Below are 24,119 nucleotides of genomic sequence, written 5' to 3'. Positions count from 1 at the left end.
AACACCCCTCACCCCCTGCATGGTAGCTGACAGAGCTTTAGGGGCAGGTTCCAGAGAGAAAGCAGTCTGGTGTTACTGCTGAGGCTAGAGAAAAGTGCTGATGCTGTAGGCATTCAGTGAAAAATGTCAGCTGGGAGAAATAAAATAGTTGATCTTCAGTTTTAGAACAATAGCGAGATTTCCATTAACTCTGCTGGGTCAGTGGAGTTCTGTCCTCACTCCTCTTCTGCAGAATTGTTCACTTTCCAAAGTAGTAGGGGTGAGTATATCAGGGTCTCTGCTTCGCTCATCCAGAGGCATCTTATGTAATTCAATTAAACCTTAGGAAAAGCTACTGTAAGATGAAATCATCCTAAACGCTGATCAGTGAGAGCAGGGCTGTGGGCATACAACAGAAATGTGCACATCTCTTCTGAATCATTCATTAATTATCCTTAGATGGAACTCATGGGATTTAAGATTTCAAGTGGATTTTTCTGCAGATCTGCCAAACTGTTCTTCTGAACACGCAGTAATTGGAGAGAGGTGCAGGCTGCTGTATTGTGAGCAGGATTCAGTAGTGTGAGCTGGGTTCTTGCTGTAAAGTTTATATCATGTTGCCCAGGCATGCCTGGGGTGCTTGAGAAATAAATAAATCCATGGTAACTGGTCATCAGAACGTGGGATGGATCTGCATGCAAGAAAGCATTTGGCTCATTCATTTGCTCAGCAAGGTGATCAGCAAACCTACAGGTTTCCTAGATCTTGGCTGTCTGTGAGGGACCGAACTCTCCTGGAAGGAGTAGGAATGTGCAGTTGCACCCCAGACCTCAGGGCATGAATTTTTCTGCTCCGAAGCTTCAGATTAGGCCTTTAGGAGGAGCAAAGACTGCAGGATTGAGAGGCTGGAAATGTTTTTGCAAAGCTGCTCTCTGCAAATTGAAAACAATTACATCTTTTTGGTCTGCTTCTTAAACAAAAAAACCCAAGGCATTGTAGCATTTGTTGTGCTTGTCAGCATGCCCGGCTCTCGTATCATTCACGGTCACTCAGCAGGAGGATTATTGCTCTTAGTGGATTTCTTAGCGGAAAGAAGAAGATGCTTAGAGCTGGCTTCTGCAGCCTTACAGTACCTGTCCTTCTCAGAGCCCAGCACTGCAGGCAGAGGAGCCATGCACCTTACCTGCCAAGACGTAGCTGGCCCCTGCTCCTTCTGATAGCGAGGAATGTAACTAATGGGTGCATGGGGCTAAGCGTGAAAATCCCTCTGACTGCCTCCTTCATTTGCAACTTCCCGTGGTGGTGTAGAACACGGCCTTAAGATCAGACGCTTACATATGAAGTGCTTCAATTATAGTTTGGGAAACGGGAGAAAACAATGGTTTTCCCTCTTCTTTCCTCTCAAAAGTCTCATTGGGTTGAACTTTTTGTACAAGCATTAATTGCGTCTGGGTAAAATAACTGCACAGACAGCAAATATGACAATGCTTCTGCTAAACAGTGAAGCATCAAAATAGTCAGAACCGGAAGGAAAGTAATGGGAAACAGGATGGCCCTTGTCCCGGACATCTCAGGCCAAGGCGGAATCTGCAGCCTGCATTTTCTGTGTTTGTAGCTGTGGAGGGCCTGTCCTTGACACTCTTTCTGGCCCGTAAGCGGAAGCAATATTCAGCTCTGGTTGCAGTTCTGGGCCCAACTTCCACTCCCTGAAACTGTTTTCCCTGGCGTTTGCCCAGCCCAGGCATCAGTGGTCTCTCTTGGAAGCTTCTTCTCAAGGAGGTCCAGCTGTGGGGGCCCCTCTGCAGAGGGGCAGTGCTGCGCACATCACAAACTGGCTGCCGGGGCCAGGGCTTTTCGTGTAGGGCCGGCTCTGCCGGTGTGAGTGGTCTAACCTTGTCACAATCCCCTTAGACACCCTGCTCGGAAAGAGAGGAGTGAGCTTGGGAGCGTGTGTGGAATCTGCTTTCAGTGGCAAGTGAGGCTCCGACCTCCTGGGAGAAGGTCAGCGCTTTATTTGTGAGGGACCTGGAATAGTGGGACAAGTCTGGCTCCATGTGCTGCTGTAGGATAAATATTTCATGACAATTTCAGTGGCTCTCCCTGAATAATCCCCAAGAGCAAATATTAGTGACAAATGGGTTTTACTAGCACTTACTGTTTTCAGAGATATTCTTGGAATTTGTTTTCCTTTGATGTTGATGGCATAACGCAGTCGAGCTGCGGTTCCAGCTCCCATGTAAGGATGCTTAAAGACCCAGGTCAATCAGAGATGTGTAGAGAATGGAGACTTCCAACAACTTGTGTATTTTTGTTTGTGCCTTGACTCTGTGACCATCAGTTCACAGTAACCTGCGGCACAGCACTGCCACTGATATTGCCTCCTGACTTGCCTCCTGCCTACAGCTGGGCTGCACTTGCAGCTCCACCAGGCTTCTTGCTGATCCTCATTGTGTTAATTCTGCCCAGCTGTGTGCCATGTCTGCCTAGAGGAAAAAGCTCAACAAGTTGCAGTCGATCGTGGTGTGAAATAATTTTTCTGGGTGCAGACCTTCCTGCCTTGTTATTGATATCTGAGCCTTTCATCAAACATTAGACAATTCCTGTGTCAAAGCACAGGTGCGCAGCTCACTCTGTTTCTTGCTGTGAATATTAAAAGAGAGACTTCTTCTTCTCCTTGGTGAGCTCTGTGCCTTCCAGAGAGCAGGCAACAAGACTGCATACACCACAGAGTGACTCAAGCTCAGAAGATTTTCTTGCTGGTACAAGCCCAGAGGAAAATTATTTGAAAATAAAAAGAGAAGACATTTACAGAAATGGTTTCTAAGTTCTGTCAAGCTGCCTGAACGAACGTGACTGGACAGGAGGATCTCAGGGTGCAGACCGTGGCATCTGGGGATGTTGCAGGGCTCGAGGACCGGGCGATTGCTGAGAGTAAAGCTCAGCTGAAAGGGGCGGAGGCACAAGGGTGGGGTGAGACCTGAGTTCTCGCTCCCCGCCTTCAGGGCTCGGCAGCAGAGCAGAATATTTCCTTCCAAGAGGAGCAGCGTGCCGCGTGCCAGGTGGGACCGTGTGTTCATCTGCTCGCGCAGGATGTCGGTCTGCGCTGCCTCCAGGCACGCACCGCAGCCAAGTGCTGGATGTCTCTCCATCCCGAGATCCCCAAACAGGCAGCGCGGTTAAGGATCTTGGTGGTGCTGTAATCCCTCAGTTACAGCAGGATACCAGCAGGATCAGTAGGTGGGACCGATTACCTGCAGGCTGATGGGAGTCTTGTTAGGTCTTTCAGACTGGCAGCTGCCGGAGTGAAAGAAGAAACTTGCACCATAAGCAGTAATTAAGTAGTGATTTGCCCTTGGCCCATGCTGAGGGCATAATGCCAAACCGACTTCCCAGAGCTGGGATTTTTCGGCGATTCAGGCTGAGCTAGGGGATACTGTTTGCTCTCAGGACTGGCTGGCCTCCAGCAGGAGAAGAAAACCATGGATGCTAAACCTCTGGTCCACCGGATGGGAGAGCTGGATGGAGAGGGTGCCGAACACTTTTGGTCTGTGCAGAAATCTCCTCCTTTGCAGCCAGGACAGCACAGAGCTAAGCCCTCACTACGCTCATGCAGAGCAGCCAGGCAGCTTCATAGCATTTCCAGGGACTAAGCTGTGGTTATGGTGGCACTGGGCAGTTGTCTCTTGGAGTAAGAGAGAAAGCTGTTTGGTATCTGAAATCATCCGTTTGGAGGAGACATTGCACAGCTCAATAAACACAACATTAAGAGCATCTATTCAATTTATATTTCTGGATTTCCCTTGGGAATCCCACAGCTCAAACACTTCTGAACTAAGGTAAGACCATGAAAGGGTTTCTTAGATCAGAGGTAAAAGGGGGAGACACTTCCTTCATCTGCTGGGGTTTGTGAGGCCGATCCACTGGTTTTCCTGCAGGTTGTCATCTGTCCCATGCTTCTGGCTGCTGGTTTTTTGAGTGGTTTGGGGAGAAGTACTTGTAAGCTGGCTTCCCCCACCCCTCCCTCTCAGAGATGGGACAAGCAGGGAGAGAGGAAAAGCTGGAAAGTCTATGCATAGCAAATCTTTGCCCCTCTCCCACTACATAACATTGTATAGCTCCTCTTCCATTAGAAAGCTAAAGAGTGGATGTCTGAAGGGACATACATATTTCACATGCTTTCTCTGTTGCTCATGGCTGATGATTCCAGCACTTTGGAAGCTGAGGGATTAGTTGTCCGAAAGGTGAGGCACCCATTGACTTCCTGTGAAATTATGGATCACCATGCCAAAAACAGCAAATGACACAGAAAAGCAAGTCTCAGCCTTGCTGTGCTCAGAGGACTGCCTGCTCTGAGCAAAAGAGTGCTTAATTCAGCACTGCAGAGCATTGTAATCTGCATATTTTCCCCGGTATTACTGCTGTTCCCTCTTAACAGGAGGGAGCAGCCTGACAGCTGCACTGATTTTCATCCCGCCTCTCTCCTCGTGTGCAGTCGAGTACCTCCCGTTATCCATGACTGGGCAGCAGTAACAGATTTGCTAAGGACTTAAATTATTCAGCTTCTGCTGCTGACTCAGCTTTAAAACTGCGTTCGTGTTTCCTAAGGTAACAGCTTGTTGACCAGAGCTGGGGAACCTGGCTGCTCCTTGGGGCCTCAGCAGATGATGGAAGCCCAGGAGCATTTTCCTCTGTAAGCGGAAAGGGGACGTGCTGGAGGAAGGTGAACCCCTGGCATACCCTCGTCCTTGCAGTGAGCGCTCAGAGAGGAGCAGCTCTCCTTCAGGGACTTCAGCCCTGGACTTGCTTTAGCATCCCTTCTCGACCTGCCGAACACAGGAGGGGCTGCATCTAATTCCTGTGAGAAAAGCAGTTTCCTCAAGGTAATGAAGCACACTGTTAAAGACAGATATTTACCCTTCCCAAAGGCAGGGTGTTTAAAGCTCTTTGCTGCCCACACTGCTCATTCCCTTCAGTGAAAGGAAAAGAACAGCTGAGGATGGACTGGCAGCAGACAGCAAAATTGCTGGTGCCCAGAGATCGCTTCTCTAGTTACATGGGAGATAACAGCACAGAAGAAGGAGCCTTGCATTCCTTCACAGCTACATCATAGTGCAGTTGAAGAGTTTCTTCACAGTCTCTCAGGAAAAGGTCAGAGGCAGAACTTTGTATCCTGGAAAAAACAAAACTCTTTGTAGCTGAAGGAGAAGTTACAGGTCTCCTTTCTTGCTCCTGCCAAACAGCTTCACTCTGCCCCACCAGCTCTGTCTGCAGTTGCTGATGGAATTCATTATTTTGGGGGGCTGCTGAGTCCCATCCTAGAGCTATCACAGGACAGCAGAGGGAGAAATTATTTTTCTCATGTGTATGATAGATTTTGTAGCATCCAGGGAACAGCACTTAGGAAACACTGGAACCCCTGCTTGCAAAAATCCCCTGAAGCTCATGGAGTGCACAAAGGGGCACAGGTAGGAGCTGACAGCTACTGTTCACTGCAGCTCTTGTCTGCTCTTTTGCCCCATGAGTTTGCTCTTTCTTAGAGTTTCTGTTGTGTCCATTGTAAACCTTTGCAGAGCTCTGATTTAGCTCTGTGTTAGCTTTTGTGGGGGCAACACGGTGCTGACATGTAGAATCTCAGAGGCCTTTAAGGAGACATTCACATACTCAGATGCCGCTAGGGAAAAGACATGGTGTAAAATCTTAGCGCACGAGCCACCCAGCCAACCTCAGTTTAGGGTCAGGAAACAAGCAAGTGTTAAGGAATTGCCTGAGAACTTAAGCTTTCGAGGTGTTTTTGTGGAAATGGAAAGAGCTCTTGGGACTAAGAGCTATTAGTTTATTAGAGCTGTATTCATTAAGTTGCATGCTCTTCCAGGCTCTGGTTTCTCAAACAAGATTGTGCCCATACTGCTGTTTTCTCCAGAACTGTGAGCTGTGTCAAAGATGATGCTGTTAGATCTAACAGGCAAGAGGATGGTGACAAAATGCTAGTAAAGTGAGTTGATCTAGAGAGTTACTTTCATCACTGCTATGTACAACTCACCTGTCCGCAGTCAGGGGGAGCTTCAGAGGCAGAGTTTGCCTCAACCGAGGTGCTAGTGAGTGAGATGAGATCTAGTAGAGGGATCGGGGAAGCATACAGAAAGATGTGATTAATGTGGGACTGCAATTAATGTAGCAAAGAGACCAGCTCCCTTAGGGATGAAGCCTGCATCAGCTCTACAAACAGCCAAGGAAAGCAGTGGATCTTAGTGTATTACATGCTTCGAGGCATGGAGCTCTGCTCTTCCCCTTCTTCTGGGGAGGGGGCAAGCCGTGGCCAAGCCTCCCTGCCACCTCGCAGGACCCCGTCCATTCACGCTCTTGCAACCACCGTCATTTCTGGAGCTGTAGACATGTGGCTGATAGATTTGACCCTGTGGCCTCCATGCAGCTGCCTAAAGACAGATATCTGGTGCCATGCGACATGCCCATCCTCCTCGGCTGTTGGTCTGTGGGTCTGCCACCGTCCTGTGCCCGCCAGCCTGCGTGGACGTCACTGATAGCCCAGGACCCCTCAGCTGCCTCCGAGCACGTTCCCCGATGCACAGGGAAGCTTGTGCGGGGCGGTTGGGTGGTGCTGCTTGGGGCAGCTGGCTCTTCGGGAGCCCGGCAGCAGCCGTGGGCAGAGCCCCAGGTCTGGGCAGGGGAGCAAGGGCTTCTGACGTGGCTGGGCTGGTCAGGACAGCGCCTGGCGGTAAGGTTTCTCCTTTGGCAGTTTCCTCATTTCTCACGGCTGCAGAAATGCTCTGGCTGAGTGGTGGGGACCTGGGGCAGTTCCTTTTTCCGCCAACCACACGGCTGCTAGGCAGGAGCCGATATACCCCGTGGTGACCGTAACGGTACCCCACCGCCGCCACAGCCACTTCCTGCTCTGCACGCCGGCCTGGGGTTTCCCTCGCTCAGGCACGGCCGGTGCAGCTCTGGGCGTGCCACATGCATGAGGGAATCCTAGGCAGGAGCCAAGTGCCAAAGCAGCGTCCCTTCCTGCCCTGCACGGGGCCTGTCTCCACCCCGAGGAGGAGGACGTGGCTTTGCCACCCGGGAGATGCTCCCATGCCTGAATTTCCCTGCACCATTTTCAGGAAAGCCGCTCTTCCTTATCTCCAGGCGTTTACCACTGCCAGAGGCTGCACAAATCACAGCTGAATCCTAGTCTCTGTCTGAAGGAGTTCTCATAAAAACAGCGGGGGAGGACTTGTTCAGCAAACAGGTGGAGAGGTCTCACAGGTGCTTTTACACTGTTTTTCCCGGAGGTGTGGTATGAGGTAGCCCCGAATGAACTGGAGCACGCAGGTCCCATTTCTAGGGCTTTTTCAAGAGTGTGTGTTACCTGGGTGTTTGCAGGGCCTGAAGGAGGTCTGCAGTATGCTAAGCCAGGGACTTCGAAAAGGCCTGTCAGCTCTGATGGGTAAGGTCCTGACTCCAAAGTGCAGAGGACTCTTATTTGCATTCATGACATGCAGTTATGCAGGAAAAAAAAAAAAAAAAGCAATATCTGATATATTGATGCTGTTGCTCTGTAGGTTCAGAGCAGCAGTGCTTTTTGGAGTAAATGTAGTGTGCCAGTCCACAGTTGCAGTGCCCATCCTTCTGAGTGTTTACACTTGAGCTCTGCCTGTATTGGAGGTGGACTCTGTTATAGGTCAAACATCTGAGGGATCCCAGACTTCCAGGGAAGTACTGAATTGCACTGGACAAGGGGAAGGTGTTTTCCTTATACTGAGGTAAGGATTCCACTTTGTTCTAATGCTTCGACCTGGCATTTGCTCAGTTATAAAAATCCCCATCGCTACATAATGCAAAGCATTTTTCTGTCCTAACAGGTTGTCTTGATCTACTTCTTCTGCCTCCCAGCTGGTATAAGCTTTCTCAGTTGTGGGCTGGGCTGTTTTATAGGAATTCCCCAGTGAAGATACAGCCGGGAGAGCTGTTTTTGTTCTTCCTGAAGCTGCAAGTGCTACAAGTCGTATTTGTTTGTATTCTGCCTAGGCCTTCCCACATGTGAACACCTCAGGGCCTCTCATTCACCTGTTTGGCCCCGGTGCCTGGGAGAAAGCACCCTGGCCTCTTGAATCTGTCATTCACAACAAGGACCTGGTAAACAGGAGCTAGAAATAGAAACCAAGCTGTACAACTCCCCTGCACTCCCCTACTGCTTTGTCAAGACTGCCTAGTTTAGCATCTGGACCCAAAACAGAGTTAGCAAAGCACTGGCACGTTTTACTAACAGCGGGATGGTTCTGCCAGCCAGAAGTGCCCCGTGAGCATCGCTTGGCGGTTCGCTATCCTGTGCCCGAGCGTGCGGCAGGAGGGAGGGTGGGAGCTGTCTCCAGGAGGTCTCTTCCTACGAACAATTGGTGTGACTCCTTGCGTGTCTTTCAGAGAGGGCATGCACCAACCACTGTGGACCCCTTGCCTTCTTGCTGCAAGCAAGGATCTCCTGAAGGGATGCTGGAGCAGGAGTCTGCTGTGCAGGTAGAAGGGGGGAAGGGGCGCGTTCATTGTGTTGCAGTAGGCCCCGGGCCCTGCAAAGGGCCTGGAGCTGCTGTCGCTAGACGTTATTTGCCATTTCAGTTCCTCCTCAGTGTCCCTCACTTTGGGACTGTGCCCTGGCCGAGGTCTGCGGAGACCGGTTATGTTAACTGCCTCGGGCCCGGCATGCTTTGTGCAGCACAAACCCGGAGACAGCGGTGTTCTGGCCATGGAGGAGCTTTATTTTGTTTCGTACTTCTGAAGTTTCGTCTTCATTTGTGCTGGTTGACGAGCAGGGCTCAAGCACGTGGGCTCCACCCTGTTTACGGTTCACAGATACGTTTATGAAGTGTGCCTCGGGCGCAGCACCCACCAAACGCTTCGTGTCCAGCCCGGCAGCTCTGCCCAAGCCCCTGACGTGGGTCACCCTGTAATCTCCAGACCCCAGGCAGGAGCCTCCCTGCTGCGCCTGCGTGCAGGCCCGTGTGAGCAGTGATAGGGAGCAGTCCCGCTGCTGATAAACCTCCTCCACGCTGCCGCTTGCACTTGGTTTGGCTGCAGCGTAAGCGGGCTCGTCTGACCTGCAGACCCTGGTTATCCGGGGGGCCCTGACTTTCTTCTGCAGCGATGTCGTGCCTGCGTTACCTATGGGTGAGTATTTGGGCAGCTCCAGCTGTGGTAAGGGGCTCACTGGGCAGCACTGGGGGAAGAGGAATAAGGTCAGCTGTCCGAGTGTTCGTCTGCATGCAGGAATATGAATATATCCTGGCCAGTAACGTGGACCCGAGTGTGGTCCAGAGAGAATGGCCCTTTTCACAAGAAGATTGCAGTCTAAATGGACCTGGGAATGGCAGAAAGGGTTTGCTGCCCTTTAGTCTCTGGGGTCTTGCCTAAGGTCGTGCTGGGAGACAGCGGCAGAGCCTGGCACTGAATCCAGGATTCCCAGGTCCCCCTGGTGCTGTGCTCACCTCTGTCCTTCTCACCACCGGTTTACTGGGAGATGGGAGGTGCCTCCCAGTACTGGGGTTTTTTTTTTGCTCTATTCTAATGGTAAGTGTTGGTTTTTGTGTTGTCGTATCTTTTTTTATCCAGCAAAGCTCTGGACCAGGTGCACAGGATGACATTTCTTTCTAGGCACGGTGCTGCACTAGCCCTGTTGAGGAGCAGGTGGCTTTGCTGCCACGACTCTTGCTTGCATGTCAATCCTACGGATCAGCTGGCAGGAATATATTGCCAGGCCTGTGCTTGAGGTGCTTTCTTGGCGATGCTTCCTTCCCTGCATGGCTTCTGGAGGATGTACCCCCAAGCGCTGGCCAGACCAGCCTGGCCGAACGCTGCTAGCTTGCAGTCTGTTGCAGCTATGGTGTAGGGTCTGCACTGTGATCTCTTGCAGCGTGCAGATCCTAACGGACAGCTCACTGCTCGGAGCTGTCTGCCCCGCGCAGGCAGGCAAAGCAGGTGTGGACTAGCCCTGCTGAAGCAGAGGTAGAGGATGAGCCAGAGCAGACTGCAGAATTTAGGAGCAGTTTATAAGCAACCCTAAAAAAGAGAAGGAAGCTTCATCCTCCAGGCAGTGTGGGTTGGACTCTGACAGTATTTCTGGACTTGAGCCCATCTCCTGACCACAGGGGCACCGCGCAGAGCCCGTGGCAGGCTGGAGGCAGGTTGACAAGGTGTGCCTCACAGTCCCTGGCTTACATCAGGCAGGCTCAAAGCAGTCCGTGTTTTCCTTCTTGCAGTGGCAATCCGCTAGAGCCCTGCCACTCTGAGCCTCCCCAGGATCCTCTGCACATGCCTGCCTGCCTGAGCTATGTCAGGATCCAGGGAAGAAAGGCATTGCATTAGGGAAGAAAGCCTCCTCGCATTAGGCAAGGAGGAGATAAAATCAAGCAGTTGCATTTCTGCTGTGTCTCTCTAACCAGCTATAAACCCTGTTATGCTGTAGAAAGAGGTGGAGTGTATGAGCGACAGGCTCTGGTGTATTGTCTTCAGTCACAGTCTATATACTTTCTGGTGAGGTAAAAATAGCTTTCCTTTTTCAGGATGTGCAGAGAGCAGAGGCTCCTGCTAACACCAGAGGAGAGTGACAGCTTTCCCCTGGGTGTGCCGTGCAGGAGAGGTAGCTCTGTTAATGCTTGCCTTGCTTTGGCTCTCTGTGAAAGGAACAGTGCTCTGGTCTCCATCTCCCTGTGCAGCCTCTGTTTCTCTGTCTCCTCATTGCTGCTGGACCCAGCACTGTATTTCACCTGGGAAATGATGGTTTGCAAATGACAGAGCAAGATTTTGATGCTGCTTCTTAGAAAAACCCTTAGTAGCAGGTGGGAACTGACAGAGGTAAGCTTTCTTAGAGCTGTAGGATGTAGCACCAGGGGATCCTTATCAGAAGAATCGGAGCCTACTGTGTAGGGGTAGCTCCCAAGTTGTTGCTCAAGACAGATTAAGCCGTTTCTGATATCCAGCCTTCTTGCAGTCCTGAACCTGTTCCAGCTTCAGCATCTAGCAAAGAGGACCTGTGAGGGGGGGAAGGCGGGAACCAACACAGATGCTGTCAGGATATGAACGTGCTCAGCAGGGACAGAGTTAACCTTGGCGCTGAACTGCACCACCAGTGACAGTCCAGAACCACCCTTCTTGTTGGAAGTGCACAAAAGTGGGTTTCCAAATGCTAATTACTCATTATTAGGTAATGATGGAGGCTTGTGCATGATGAAGGATCCAGACTGGCGACTGCATCTGAAAACTTGCCCCTTCTTCAGTATTTTCAAAATGCAAACTAACTGACAAGATGCCTCCTTTCCTGCAAACCCACGAGGGGCTCTGCTCCCTTTGCTTTGGTATTTCTCCTCTGCTGGTTGTGCTGAGTTGTCTTCCCAGCTCTAAGAGCCCCTTGCTGCAGGAACATGAGCAGATCCTTCTGTTTCTGCATGCTTTGATTCCCCTGCTGGGAGCTGGCTGGGTCCCTCCTTGCATTCTGGTCACTGGGGCTCTCTGCTGAGCATGAGCCGTTGGCCTGTGATAGTCAGTCAGACAACAGTGCGTGCCTTGGGGAAGATTGGTGGTACTGTGAGATTTCTGCTTAGCAGAGAGCAGCATGGACAAACGGTCTACTTGGGGTGATGTATGAAATAGGGACATGCTCACTTGGCAGATGCCCTCCACAGATGGCCTCTCCTTGTCAGTGCCTTGACTTTTGTCAGTCCTGTTAAGATCTGTGGTCCTGTCCTGCACCATTTGGGCCAGGGATGAGGATGGCAACAGAATAATATTTGGATGTATGGATTTATCCTTTTATCTGACAAGCTTTCCTGATGCTTTTGCTTTTCTCTTTCATCTGAGTTTGCAGTAAGTGCCTGGTGGAGTCTTCTCTGTGCTCCTCTGCCTGCCTGCCTGAGGCCTTGCTGCTATGGCCTCTCTGGAGATGCTGTGCTCTGCCGAATCCTTTCTTCTAGCCAGTAGGCAGAAACCTGCCAGAGGGTTTTATTTCCGCCACAGGGACCACTGGGAATGTCAAGTTTTTGTGCATACAGATAGGGGAGAAAACTCTTGTAGGCAAATGCAGTGCGATATCTGTTTTGGGCGTTTTGAGTTGAATCCCTGATATGGCTCCCTGATCTCCTTAGGGAGACCCTAGAGGCCAGCTCTGACTGCTTTTAATCTTGGCAGCCAGTGTGTTTCCAGGGCTGATGTATTCTTCCCATCCAATGAGAAAGAATCCAGATTATTACCTGCTGATCTGGACATTTGATGCCTGCAAGGCGAGGAGGTTTGTATGAGCTCTGGCTCCAGAGAAATCCCTGGGTTGGCCGGTGTCTTACAAGTAAGCCACTACACTGATGTAAGGGTTTGTCCTCTCTGCCGGAAATAATGCATCAAAGGAGTTGGCTGTACCTGAGGACCATGCCCACTGCTGGACACAGGCCCACGTGAGCAAAGCCACTTCATTCTTTTAAACAAAAGTCAAGGCATATTACAAGGTTTATTGCGCTACCTCCCCAGCTGGCAGCACTGTGGATTCCAGCACCCTGGCGCTAAGAACTGGAAGTGGCTGAAAGACCTCCTAGGATCTGGTTTGGACCTTTGCGTACAGTCTAGGTAGGATGCCCACAGCAGCACGTGGCTTAGTTGCCAAGAGTTAACTGTGCATCTTGCTGCCAGTTCTGGGGCTTTTTTTGGTGGTTGTGATAAATGTGTGCCAACATCAGGCTGCCAGGTGCATCCTTGCGGGGCTGCCTCTGTCCACTGCTCCAGGAGCCCATTCCTCCTCGTTAGTGGCTCTCCTGCTGCTGTCTGTCTGTTGTCCACAGGCTGCTTGCACACCCCAGTTTGCAAGATGCCTCAGCCAGCTTTGCTTCTAATGTATCCCAGAGAAAGCGTGGCACACTTTGCTCCTGATACGGGGTTTGGAGAGAATGTTAGAGCCATGGCGCTGCAAACAGATGACAGCAGCGTGCAGAGCAGGAGCTACCAAGCGTCCTGCTGGTAGGAGCGCATGGCTTCCAGAGAATACGAAGGAGACAAGAGTTTGAAGATGCAAAGTTATCAGTAGTGGCAAAACTCACGAGATAGGAATCTGCTTAGTGGTTTAATTGGGTCTAATTGCTTTCAAGATCCTTGCTATAGAGCAACCGTAGGAAGCTTTTAATGCAGCAAAACCTGCTGTCTGTGAGCCTCCTCACTGTCCATGTTTTTCGGTAGCTAGGCCTGGAAGAAGCCAAGCTGAATGAGTGCTAGGGCTGGAAGGAGAGAGCCTGCCCTGAAGACGATGTATGTGGCCTGGTCTCCCCCTCGTGCTGATGCTGTAGACACAGCTGAGGAGCTGCAGTCCTCGCCCAGGCTGCCTCCCGGCTCCAGCAGAGAACTTGCAGGTAGAAGAGACAAGTGGGCAGTTTGCTTCTTGCCTGTCTTTGTGGCCCAGAAAACACAGTGAGATTAGCATGAGTTTCTGAACTTATTTTTGCTTGCGAATCATCTACATTCAGCATTTACCAGCCTGTGCAGAATGGGTTCCTGGGGACTGATAAACATGTCTGCCTTTCACAGAAGTAGGCAGTGTTGTTGAGATCCTCCCTTCCTTTATCAGTGATGTGCAGAGGGAGCTGGTGGGGGCCCCTCCCTGGGTGGGAGCACGAGCAGGGGCACTGCCAGAATAGATTAGAGAGGGACTCTGACCATGGCCAGAGGACAAGCAGAGCAGGACTGCTGAACCTTTGACTGCAGCCTGTGAAATCCATCCTGAACTGTTTTGGCAGAACTTTCCCTTTGCATGTTGCTTTAGCCACAGCTGCGATGCAATGGACTCCATCAGGTCCTGATGTCTTATTTTAGGGTGAAGGGAAGTTAGGAGCTAGGGCACGCATCTGGCAGCAGTAACGCTTTGCAGAGCAGGGCTGTAAGAGCAGGAAGGCATCTGTGAATAGGAATGGAGCAAGCCACTAATCAGGGCAAGGAGAAAGGAAAAGGGAAAATCTAGATTGTCAGGAGACAAGGGGTGCTGTTTCCTGAAAGAAAAGAGAGGGAAGGAGAGTAGAAGCACAGTCCAGTGTGCTGTGTTATGTTTTTTACATTAGATAGTCTTGGAGCACTTTGCAAACTCCAGATCTGAGGATTTTCCCTCTGGGAATTACTGGAAACAGCATCCTGTCACTTCACAGCTCCACGAGTCTGTGGAGCATGATGCCTGTGTGTGGAATGCAGCAGTTGTGTAAGAGTGCGAGTGGTACACAGTGGCGAGTAAGACAGTTTGTCTTCTCCCCTTGGAATAACTCCTTCCTGGAAAATTGCTAGGAAGACAAAGGAGAACAGAAACACTACAAACCACAAAGATAGGAAAACCACTAGAGGCATTCTCTGCATCTGGAAGCAGTTGCTGCGTGTTCTGGGGCACATGGACAGCAAGTGACTGCATGTGCACTTGTGTGCAGCAGCGTGTGCGTGCACACATGCCAGGTGGGTGCATGTAGTGTGCCTGTGCGTGGGTCTGTGTTTAGGTACACTCGTGTTGTGCCGACTGGGCCGTGTGTGTATCTTTCAACTTGCATATCTACTTACGTTCATAGGGTCTCTTCATTTCTTGCTGTTGCAGCTTCCTTCTGTTGAAATTTAGGAGATGCCAGGGTCCCAATCCATGCTTCAGTTCTCCTGGCTAATTTAGTGCTGTCTTGATCCCTGTGACACCCCAAGTAACAGCAAGCTGCTGTGAAGGAACACCCCTGAGTGGTAGGTAGGCAGTCCCAGTGTGCATACTGGTGTCGGGAGGGCTTGCACATCGGTTTCCTCTGCTTCTACTGTGTGAGCCGAGCTAGCCCTTCTTCTCTGGCCGCGTGTGTGGTCTGACTGCTGGCGTCTGACGTCCTGCAGTTCTCCCTGCATCCCTGGTCATGGGGAGCCAAAGGGCACCCAAGCCTCACCGCGTTCTCCGGGGCCCTGGCCCCCAACAGCCGGAGGGCCGGGGAGGGGGTACCGCGACGCCCCTGCGCTGTGGCGGGGGTTACCTGGGGAACGCCAGGCTCCCGGGGATGTCGGCGCGGCTGCTGTTCCCAAGATGGCACCTGCAGCTCTGACCCACTCCCTGCACTTGGCAGCAGTCATCTGCTTTCCGGAGGTGGCTTGGTATTAAATATCCTGTCTGACACAATAATGGAGAGAAAATGAACAAATTCCATTAGCGGCTGGCGATCCCTGCAGGGTCTGCGTTGGAGCGAGGAGGGAGCCTGTATTTTTAGACAGAATGCAATGTAACTTACTGGCTCTCTCAAAGCTGGGGAGTAGATAACCAAGGAGGGGGAGAGGGGACACCAGGCTCAGGTTTCAGCTGAAGTGCCGGACTATGGCAGCACGAAAGGGCAGGTCCGGTCCAGACGTTGCTGTGAGTATACAACGCACTTCTCCTTCATGCCCAAAGAGACCTCCCCTTGCTTTTCTGCTTGCTTTCTGCCTGTGGTCTCCGCTGCTGGGTGTGCTGGGGCTTTGGGAGCCCCTTTCCTGTTGGAGCCTGTAGAGTTTTATCCTTTTAATCTTTGCAGCTCCCCGTGTGTCCTCTGGGTGGGAGAAGCTGGCTGAGCTGTGCTTTGAACTTCCCAGGGGTTTGCTGCGGAAGGTCTGTGCTGTGGCTAACATGTCTGCAGCGTAGCTGAGTGCTGCCCCGTCCCCGCGCCTGACCGAGATGCAGAGGCTTAGCGAGGTCCAGAGTTGGGAAAGTCCTTTGCGTTAAATCTGTTGCTTGGAGCTGTCAGTATTTTCTTGCTGTGAGTCATGCCCCCCAGACGACATGTAGGACTCTGCGCACGAATGTGCATTTCCGAGAGCTCAGCGCTGGTGCTGCGTCCCGCCTAACGCGGTCGATAAGCCTGAATGAGCAGGAAGCACCGAAGTGCCACGTTGTGGCTCCTCAGTGCTTTGGCCCTCTGCAGAGTGGGCAGGTCGGCCTTGGGTTTGGGGACGCTTTACGGATGAGCGAGGCCGCTCTGAGGCGGTAGCAAGCCGGCCGACGGGGGTCACGCAGTCAGCGCGCTCCCCAGGCGCTAAGCAGCGGTGCCGCCCCGGGGCGTGAGCGGCCCGGGGGGCCGGAGGGGCTCCGCTTCGGGAGCCGTGGCCGAGTGCCCTGGGGGGGGCCCTGCGGGGGGGCCCGCGCAGCCTGGCCGGGGGGAGCAGGGCTGGGGGCCCCGGGCTTGGCTGCGTTTCTGTGGGCCAGGATGGTCAGGGCAGGAAGGGTGGGCTGGGGGGGCAGGGGGAGGAGGGCAGAAAGCGGCCGAACTGTGCCCTGCTTCACTGTCCAAATTCGAACGAGTGACACTGAGAGCGGAGGGCAGGAGAAGAGCCCTGGGCCCTGCCCGTCTCTGCCTTGAGGACTGCGCGCTCTGGCCTTGCTGCTTCCAGACCCTTTCCCAGGAGCTCGTTAACCCTGGACGCTCTTCCGCAGAGAGGCTGTAGGCGTTGCAGGCCAGCCGGGCTGGGTCGGGTCTCCTGGCGCGGGCAGCACAAGATGATTTCTGATGTTCTAGTGGGGCTGGAGGTGGAGGAGGGCGTCCGCCCCCCTGGCTGCAGATGTCTCGTGGCTCTTTGGGCCTGACCCGGTAGGCAGGCACCGGCCCTTGGTCACCAGCCCGGTGTCCCTGCCACGTGGAGCTGCGTTACCCATTCCCGCTGTGCTGTTCTCCAGCTGCTGGCAGTCTGTCCCACCCGGTGCCTTACGCTACCGGACAGCATTGCTCGAAGTATTGCTGTGCGTGGCCGAGGTGGCTGTGTTTCAGCGGTGCAGGGGAGGCACTGCTTCATCTCTGTTGAAGAGGAGTGCCGCGATTCTCCTGGCTGCAGAGTGCTCAGTCAGGGTCACTGCTGCTGGAGCCGGTGCCTGAACTTACCGTCAGGGCTGGCCAGCAGCCTCTGGAGAGCAGCAGAAGTGGGCGCAGCCAGGACGAGTGTTTCCTGGGCCAGGGGAGGCTGCTGTGGCTGCAGCAGTCCCCTTAGCGCTTCCTCCGCACCCTGCTAGGGGTATCGGGGTGAGCTGCAGGTTCTCCTCCCCCTGGCATCTCTGTCAGCAGACTGTCGTTAGAGGGGTGCTCTTGACAGGAGCTCTGGTTCCCAGCCCTGTGTGATTCTGGGCACCTGGGTCCGTCCCAGCAGCTCCCACCCTGACCTGCCCGTCCTCCGCCTTTTCTGGGGGGTTTCTGCAGACTGCCGGCTCTTTGCTGTGCAGCTGTGCAGTGCCTGGTGCGCAGGACCCGGAGCGTGAGGATCCACGGTGCCGAGGTGCCTGTGGCATGGCCACGGGGAAGCCGCCAGCAGCGTGCTTCGGGACAGGGCCACAGCTCCTGCTGCAGCCTGTGCGGCCCTCGTGTGCCGGCTCGCGCAGAGCAGGAGAGCGAAAAGGGGCAGCCGCCATCTGGACGTGGCTGTCAGAGGCCCTTCTCCCACATCCCGCCTCAAAGAGCCCAGAAACACTCTTTTCCTCACGGCTCCCTCCCTGCTCCGTCACCTCCTGCTCGTGGTCTGAACTGTGCTCACAAGGTTTTGCAAGGGATGTGCACGGTTAATAACAACCCCGCGTCCGCGCTCACCTGCGCTGACCAGAGCACCTCGTCATCCGCTTGCGGAGGAGCAATTCCTCTCCTCCCCATGGCCAGACAGATGTTGCGGGCTCCCGCCAGTGCTCTCGCCGCTGCTGTGGGACAGGCGCAGGAGAGCTGCTTTATCAGGCACCTGCGGAGACGGTCCCACCGATGAGCTGACGCCCAGGAGCGTCCAGGGACCCACGCTCGTGGTGCATGGCCACAAGCCTCTTTCAGGAGGTTTTCGCTGCTTTCTGAGCTGGCAGCCCCAGCTTCCCCTGGCCTTACCTGGGGAGGCAAGGGACTCCTGTAGCCACGGCTAGCAGGCAGCTAGACTGTGGCTCTGTGAACCTAGAGAGGGGATTAACTTCTCCGTCTGCTCCCAGCTGCTGTCGCTGTGAGAGGACCGTGCGTCTCAGCAGGGGCTGCTTCTCCGTGCAGCTCTCCCTGAAGGTTTAAACACAAACTCAAAGCAACCCAGCGCTCTCTGGCTGGGGTCTAGCTGGGGAATGCATGCTCGTCCATGAGAACGAGGATCCCTTTACCCTTTCAGTACTCTGAGAGTCAGGTTGGGTGGGAGCCTTTGAGGAGGTAGGAGCCTCTCTCTTGTTAAATGCATCCTAAGCTTACCTGTGTCCCGGCCCTGACCGCCTCATCCCTCTTCCCTTCTGCTCCAGCGCAGACCCTTGCCCAGGCTCTGGTTGTTTGCATCCTAGCTGCTTCCCAAGGCTGGTGGTCAGCAGCAAGGTGCCCGGATTCAGTGCCCTGTGCCATGGGCTGACTGCAGTTGTGCTCTCTGCAGCAGAGTGAAGAGACGGCCCTGAGCCGGTTGGGGGGGAGAACAGGGGGACTCTGAGTCTCATGCTTTTTCTTTTTCCCCCAAAGGCTGATGCTGCAACCAGTTTTCTGAGAGCTGCAAGATCTGGGAACCTGGACAAAGCCTTGGATCACCTCAGGAATGGGGTAGATATTAACACCTGTAACCAGGTAGGTGAAGCCCATAGGGGTTCTGGTACCATCCCTAGTCCATGTGCAGCTGTGCCATGCTGTGGCTCCCCAAGGCCCAGGTAATGGTCACTGCATCCCTCCACTACACTGCTCCCATAGCATAGAGGCAAGGAAGTGCCCCACAGCAGCTCACTTCTCCGCCCTGTGGGTCTGGTCGGGTCTGCCTCGATCCCACAGTCCTGCCTGGCATGGGGCAGGTATAAGATGGCTGGTAAGCACTGTGGCAGAAGTTTAAACACTTTGCAGGAAGTGCTGCCTGTCCTGACCCCACTCCCCTCCTGTGCCCGGTGTGCCTGGGTGCGAATAAAGCTGTCCTCTGGGCTGATCTGCAGCCTCCAGGCAACTGTCTCTGGAGCTGCGACGTGCCTGGCTGAGGGCTGGATGCACAGCACCTGGCAGAGCGCAGGGCTGGGACTGCCAGCGTGGCGGGATGAATAACCTGTGCTGAGGCCACGCTTTGAAGAAGAGCGAGTGGCTGGTGGGACGTACTGTCTCTGTGGATCCCTTGGGTGCGGATCTGGCAGTCGCCATCCTCCCCTTCCCCTCGCTCCCAGGCTCCAGGCAGTCTGTAGCCCTTGTCCCAGCCCAGGCTGGTGACCCAGGAGCTGCTAGGCAGGACTGAGCTGGGGGAAGGCGGGTGCCGCACAAGGCAGACTGCAGCATGAGAGCGCTTCCTCGCTGGGGGGGCTCCCACAGCGCTGAGCCCAGTGCAAACGGGTCCTGTGCCAGGGAGGAAAACAGCTGACAAGAGAACAGATCTGGACCAGTTGTCTTTAGGGCAGGAAGGGCTGTGATGCCTCAGGGTCTGGGGTGCCTGGCAGCACTGGCTGGAGCGTAACAGAGGGAGTTAGCAGGTGGGCAGAGAGAGTGAAGTGAGGCTCCTTCAGGGGCACAAGCAACCGGGACAGCTGGAAGGGGCTCAGTTGCTTGTCAGAGGGCAGAGTAGATGGCTGTGAAGAGTGCAGCACAGTGGCTAGGATGCTGCAGGATTCATTCTTGGGGATATTCTCTTTGCTTGCAATGCTCAGGCTTCCAGATTTGCAGAAGCTGCAGCTGAACATGAACAGGGAACGTTTGCAAATGCCAGACTTGCTGGCCTGGGATGTGCTGGGCAGGTGGAACCCCTCGTAGCCCAGAGCAGAGGCAGGTCTGACCCGGGGAAGAAGAGCTGCAGGCACAGAGGAATTGTTTGCACGTAATCGACGGACCATTTCATCTCTGGGCAGCTGTCAAGTGCCAGTGGCTCAGGCTGAGTCAGGGTAGTGCTGCGGCGGGAGGCTTAGGCTCAGCAGGGGACACAGGCTGTACTGTTGGCTGCTTTCTGGAGCAGCAGTGGTTCTGGGAGGCTGTCTCAGCATGTAGCACAAATGTAGGTTCACCTGTTTCAGCATCAAGCCCTCAAACCGAGCACAGTTTATATTTACTGATCTAAGCACTGCAGCGGCTGGTGCAGTTACTGCAGACAGGTTCTTCCTGGAAATGTCGCTCTCCTTTCCTTTTCTGACCAGTGGTGCCATGCAGATGCTGAGCTTTTGCAGGCTTCTCGGGCACATTGCAGCTTGTGTTCTGCTCTCTGGGGCATGAGAAGAGGTTTGGAGAAAGCTCAAGAGATGCTGTTTTTTTTAAATCGCTGTATTATCTGAATTATTAATGTGTATTATCAGCATTGATGGAATCTTAAAGACTTCTACCATCAGGCTATGTGGGGACATAGGGGTTTTAAGTCAGAGGGATCTGGTAGGGAGAAGTAGTAGAGACTTTTCAGTTTCATAGTCCTTTGAAGATGAGATGATGGGCTCCTGTTTGTGGGACAGAGGCTCTAATGTCATAATCATTGTGGGTTTATGTATGGTTTGTGAAGAGGAGAAGCCATGTGATGCACTGTTAGCACTGGGCTGCAGGACTCAACTGGACTCAGCACTGGCCACATCACATGCTTGCACCAAATTGCCTCCGAACCAGGCAGGATCTTCCAAGTTGCCATACTTTATTTCAGCAGTTGGCCCACTGATTAAACCCAACTGCTATTCCCCTGAGCTCTCATGAGGGAGCAGAAGCCCCTGTAATTGAGCCACAGCAGTGGGCCAGTCACTGGAAGCACCCACAATGCTTGTGGTTCCATTCACGCAACCACGAATGACCAGAGATAAACAGTTATTTAATGTACCAGCTGCTCTCTTACAAATATCCAGGAAAGCAAGTCATGGGGAGCGGGGAGATCATGCTGCTCAAATCTGTGTCACACTTCTCTCCAGGAAGGACTGGGGATGCTGCCATGTGTGGCACATTCATGCTTCATGCCCCATGTGTGCAAAGGCTGGAACAGAGCTTGTCAGGGAAAAAAAATCATCTTGCTTTGCCTGCTCACAAACGGCTCGGAGAATTCCCTCCTGCCGGTTTCCTGTGGGCATCCAGAGGAGAGAGGCAAGAGCAGGTGTCGGGGGGGGACCGTGCTGAGCCAAGCTGGTGCATGCCTCTTGAGGCGTGAGCATCACATGGATGTTCACTCATTTCTGATGACAACCCTAAAAGCAGAGGGAGGATCTCTATGTCCCCTGCTCCTGTACCACTAGTGCAAAGGAATACATGGTTCTGGAGAGGGCTCTGCAAGGAGGAAAAGCAGAGACCCAGCCACAGGCTAAAGACAGTGGCTTTGAACTTCTGCTTCCTCACCCAAAGGGATGGTCAGTCACCACTTGTGTCCACTCGCTGGCTGTGGGGCCAGTCTCCAGCCAGATTTCTGCTGCTGGTGAGGGTATTTAATGCGTCGATGGGGAGCACATGGCTGCAACAGTATGAGGCACTTCTTTCAGTGATGTCTTTGCACTGGTTCCTGCCATCCTGCAGTGGTTAGATGGCACTTTGGGGTTTCCATCTGAGGAATATCAGACCTGTGGGAAAGGTCCAACCTCACATGTCCTGTATAGAATAAAGAGGGATGTATGTGGTCAGACCTATCCCACAGGCCCTGTATTCTTACACAAATGCAGAGACCTTGACATGCCATCTGATCTTCATCCTGCCGATTTCATCCTTATCATTGTTGGCATCTGCATCGTCGTCATCATCCACCTCTTTCGTGTCTCAAACTCCTGCACGCTCCCGTCTCATGTGCGAGGAGCTGGCGGCCTGAGGATGAGCAGACCTTGCTGCCAGGACCCTCACCAGCAGGGACTGGAGCTGAGCTGTGCTGGCACACGGGTTCCCAGAGAGATCGCTGTTGGGGTGGCCAGTCCTGGTCCTGGTGGGTAGTTCGAGGCAGGGACCTGCTTTGGCGCAGGCTAAGTGCAAAGCCCCATCGTTCGTGTTTTCTGCAGGGCTGAGTTTGCTGCACTGGCAGCCAGTGACTGGGATTTCTGGGAAGTGTTTGCAGCACTTAGTGAGGGGAATGCAGCACCTTTCAAATTAGGGCACATCCCGTGGAGGTTTTGGGTCAGATGAGCTGTCAAGCCGAAGGAAATGTACAAAACAGCTTGCACTGTTCCTGAAGCAGAAATATGACATGATGCTGGGAAACAGTCTTCTACAAACACTGCGCGTGTATTGCCAGAGAATAATCATTCCTTACAGGTTTTCAGTATTCAAAAGGTTATTTAGGAACCTCTTGCGTAAAAGGACATATGTGCTGAGGAGAGCAACTGAGCGTCCGCGGTCCTGTGCTCCGTGTTTCTGTTGTGCGAATGTAACAGAGGGAAAGGCTGCGTCTGCGGCCACAGGCCAAGCCTGCGAGCCCACGAAGCTAAGGGTGTCAGTCACCATCTTTACGGGACTGTGTAGGTCAGTCGAAGAGGCTGGCCTTATCCGAGGCCATGTGTCCAGCATAACCAGGCCTGGCCTGGGAGTGTTTTCTCTTGGTGGCCCTGTTCTGGGAGTGTTGCAGCATTCTCGCTGAATTTCCCCTTAGAAAAAAGCCTCCTGTGTTTGAGGCTTTTAGGGACTTTGGAGTTAGTTTGCTGAGGAAGCCTGTGAATACGTAGGTTTTTGCTCTGCTATGTGCTGTAATCAGAGTTGAACAAAAGAATTTGTGTCTCTTTGACCGAGGTGTTGGATGGCTGTTGTTTCCAGCGAGAGAGACGGAAAGCCTTTTCCCAGTATGATGACCCACTCTTGAAGCTGTTCTAAGTTTAACTGGATTGTTGCAGGCTGGTGCTGGAGCCCCCTGGGCTTTTTCTGCTCCCCTGCCTATATTCAGGTGGGATTGAAGCAACTCCGCGAAGTGACCTTCTAGGCTTTACAGGAACAGAAGCAGATGGTTGGGAGGTGGAGCACTGGGGCAGGGCCGTGCGCTCCCCAGGAGCTGACGGCTCTCCACTGCTTGACAGAGCTCCGTAGGGGTGAGTGAGCTTAGCACATCTGCCTGGGAGAAGTGAGACACATGGGAAATTTCCCTTGGGGGGGAAAAGTGTCATTTGAAATTGCCTGTGAGTATTTAACCTCTTTGCTAGCACAGCATAGCCCAGCTCTGTTGCTCACATCTGGGAAGTGGAAGAGTTTGTCAGAAATAGTGGAGGAGAAGCTGTCTCAGCAGCCTCTGGAGCGCTGGCTGTCCTGATGCCTCCTTCTCGCATCCGGGGATGCTAGCGGGGCCCTGGCCAGCCGTCTGCACTTGGTGCTCAGGAAAAGGGAGAGCTAAACTGGGGCACACACAGAAATGTCCCTGGGAAGTCACTTTACTCATGCCAGCACTATCTGGAGCTGGTAGAGCTTAGCAGCTGCACAGCCACCGCTTCCTCTGCATCCTTTGCTCCAGCAAAACTCTGAGGGATAAAAGTGAGCCCTCGGGGTGTGTGTGTGTGTGTGTGTGTGTGTGTGTATATATGTATATATATGTGCACACATGTGCACGCGCGTGCAGGGTGGAGCTGTTGGTGGGCAGCCTGCAAAGCCAGGAGGAAGCTAGCTGCCGGCTTGGATGCTCCTTAATCATTATGAGTTAAATTTGGCTGCTGCTTGGACAAAAATCACTGTCCCAAGCAGAACTTCTTGCTGCAATTCTCTTTGGGTAAATGTTAAATTTTAAGGCTCGTATGCACACAGCAGTTCTGGTGCATCCTCATTCTGGGCCATGAGCTGAGCTCCGCTCTGCGCTTTAGATTTGAAAAGCATGACTGTGGGCAGGCGATAATGAGGAGGGATCTGGCACGCTCAGGAAAGTCATTTTTGCGAAGACAGGAGTTGGAGGGCCCTGAAAGTGCACCAGTGAGCTCAGGGATGGCCACAAGCAGGGAGGACTGAGACAATGTATGTGGAACCAAGGGCACAGGCACTGGGTCGTGGCGATGCCCATCCATAGGAAATAGACTATGGTAGCTGCATGTTTTGCTCGTGTGAGAAACCTCTCGTGTTAGGCAGCGAGCTGGCATTCAGGGCTGCATGCAGGTGCTCTGGCAGCGTGGAGCCTGCTACAGCCAGCGCAGGACTTGGTGGCAGGGTGATTGCTCCCGCTCCCAGCAGGAGTGCCGGGCCCTGATGCTGCTGCCTGGCTGCGCCACGGGAGCCTGACGGGTTTCCTTGGCTCTGCAGCTGTCCCAGTGGTGGAGGGTGTTTTGGTGCTGGCCCGTTGCTAGCAGGTTC

General features: G+C 53.2%; 1 protein-coding gene across 4 annotated transcripts in view; it reads left to right on the top strand.

Moving 5' to 3' along the window:
* ANK1 (ankyrin 1) overlaps positions 1–24,119 on the top strand; it is a 70,700-nt gene that overhangs the window by 19,950 nt on the left and 26,631 nt on the right. For 2 of the 4 annotated variants that reach the window (XM_064497758.1, XM_064497761.1), the window contains exon 2: positions 18,423–18,524. In XM_064497758.1, coding sequence (XP_064353828.1) covers positions 18,423–18,524 — 102 coding nt within the window. Of the gene's footprint in view, positions 1–8,901; positions 9,142–13,841; positions 14,437–18,422; positions 18,525–24,119 lie in introns of those variants that run through there. The other 2 variants (XM_064497760.1, XM_064497762.1) reach the window with 2 other exon arrangements.

This window comes from Dromaius novaehollandiae, chromosome 26 (genome assembly GCF_036370855.1).
Source record: "Dromaius novaehollandiae isolate bDroNov1 chromosome 26, bDroNov1.hap1, whole genome shotgun sequence".
NCBI lineage: Eukaryota > Metazoa > Chordata > Aves > Casuariiformes > Dromaiidae > Dromaius > Dromaius novaehollandiae.
Note: the sequence above shows the minus strand (reverse complement) of the source record. Positions and strands in the feature narration are given on the sequence as shown.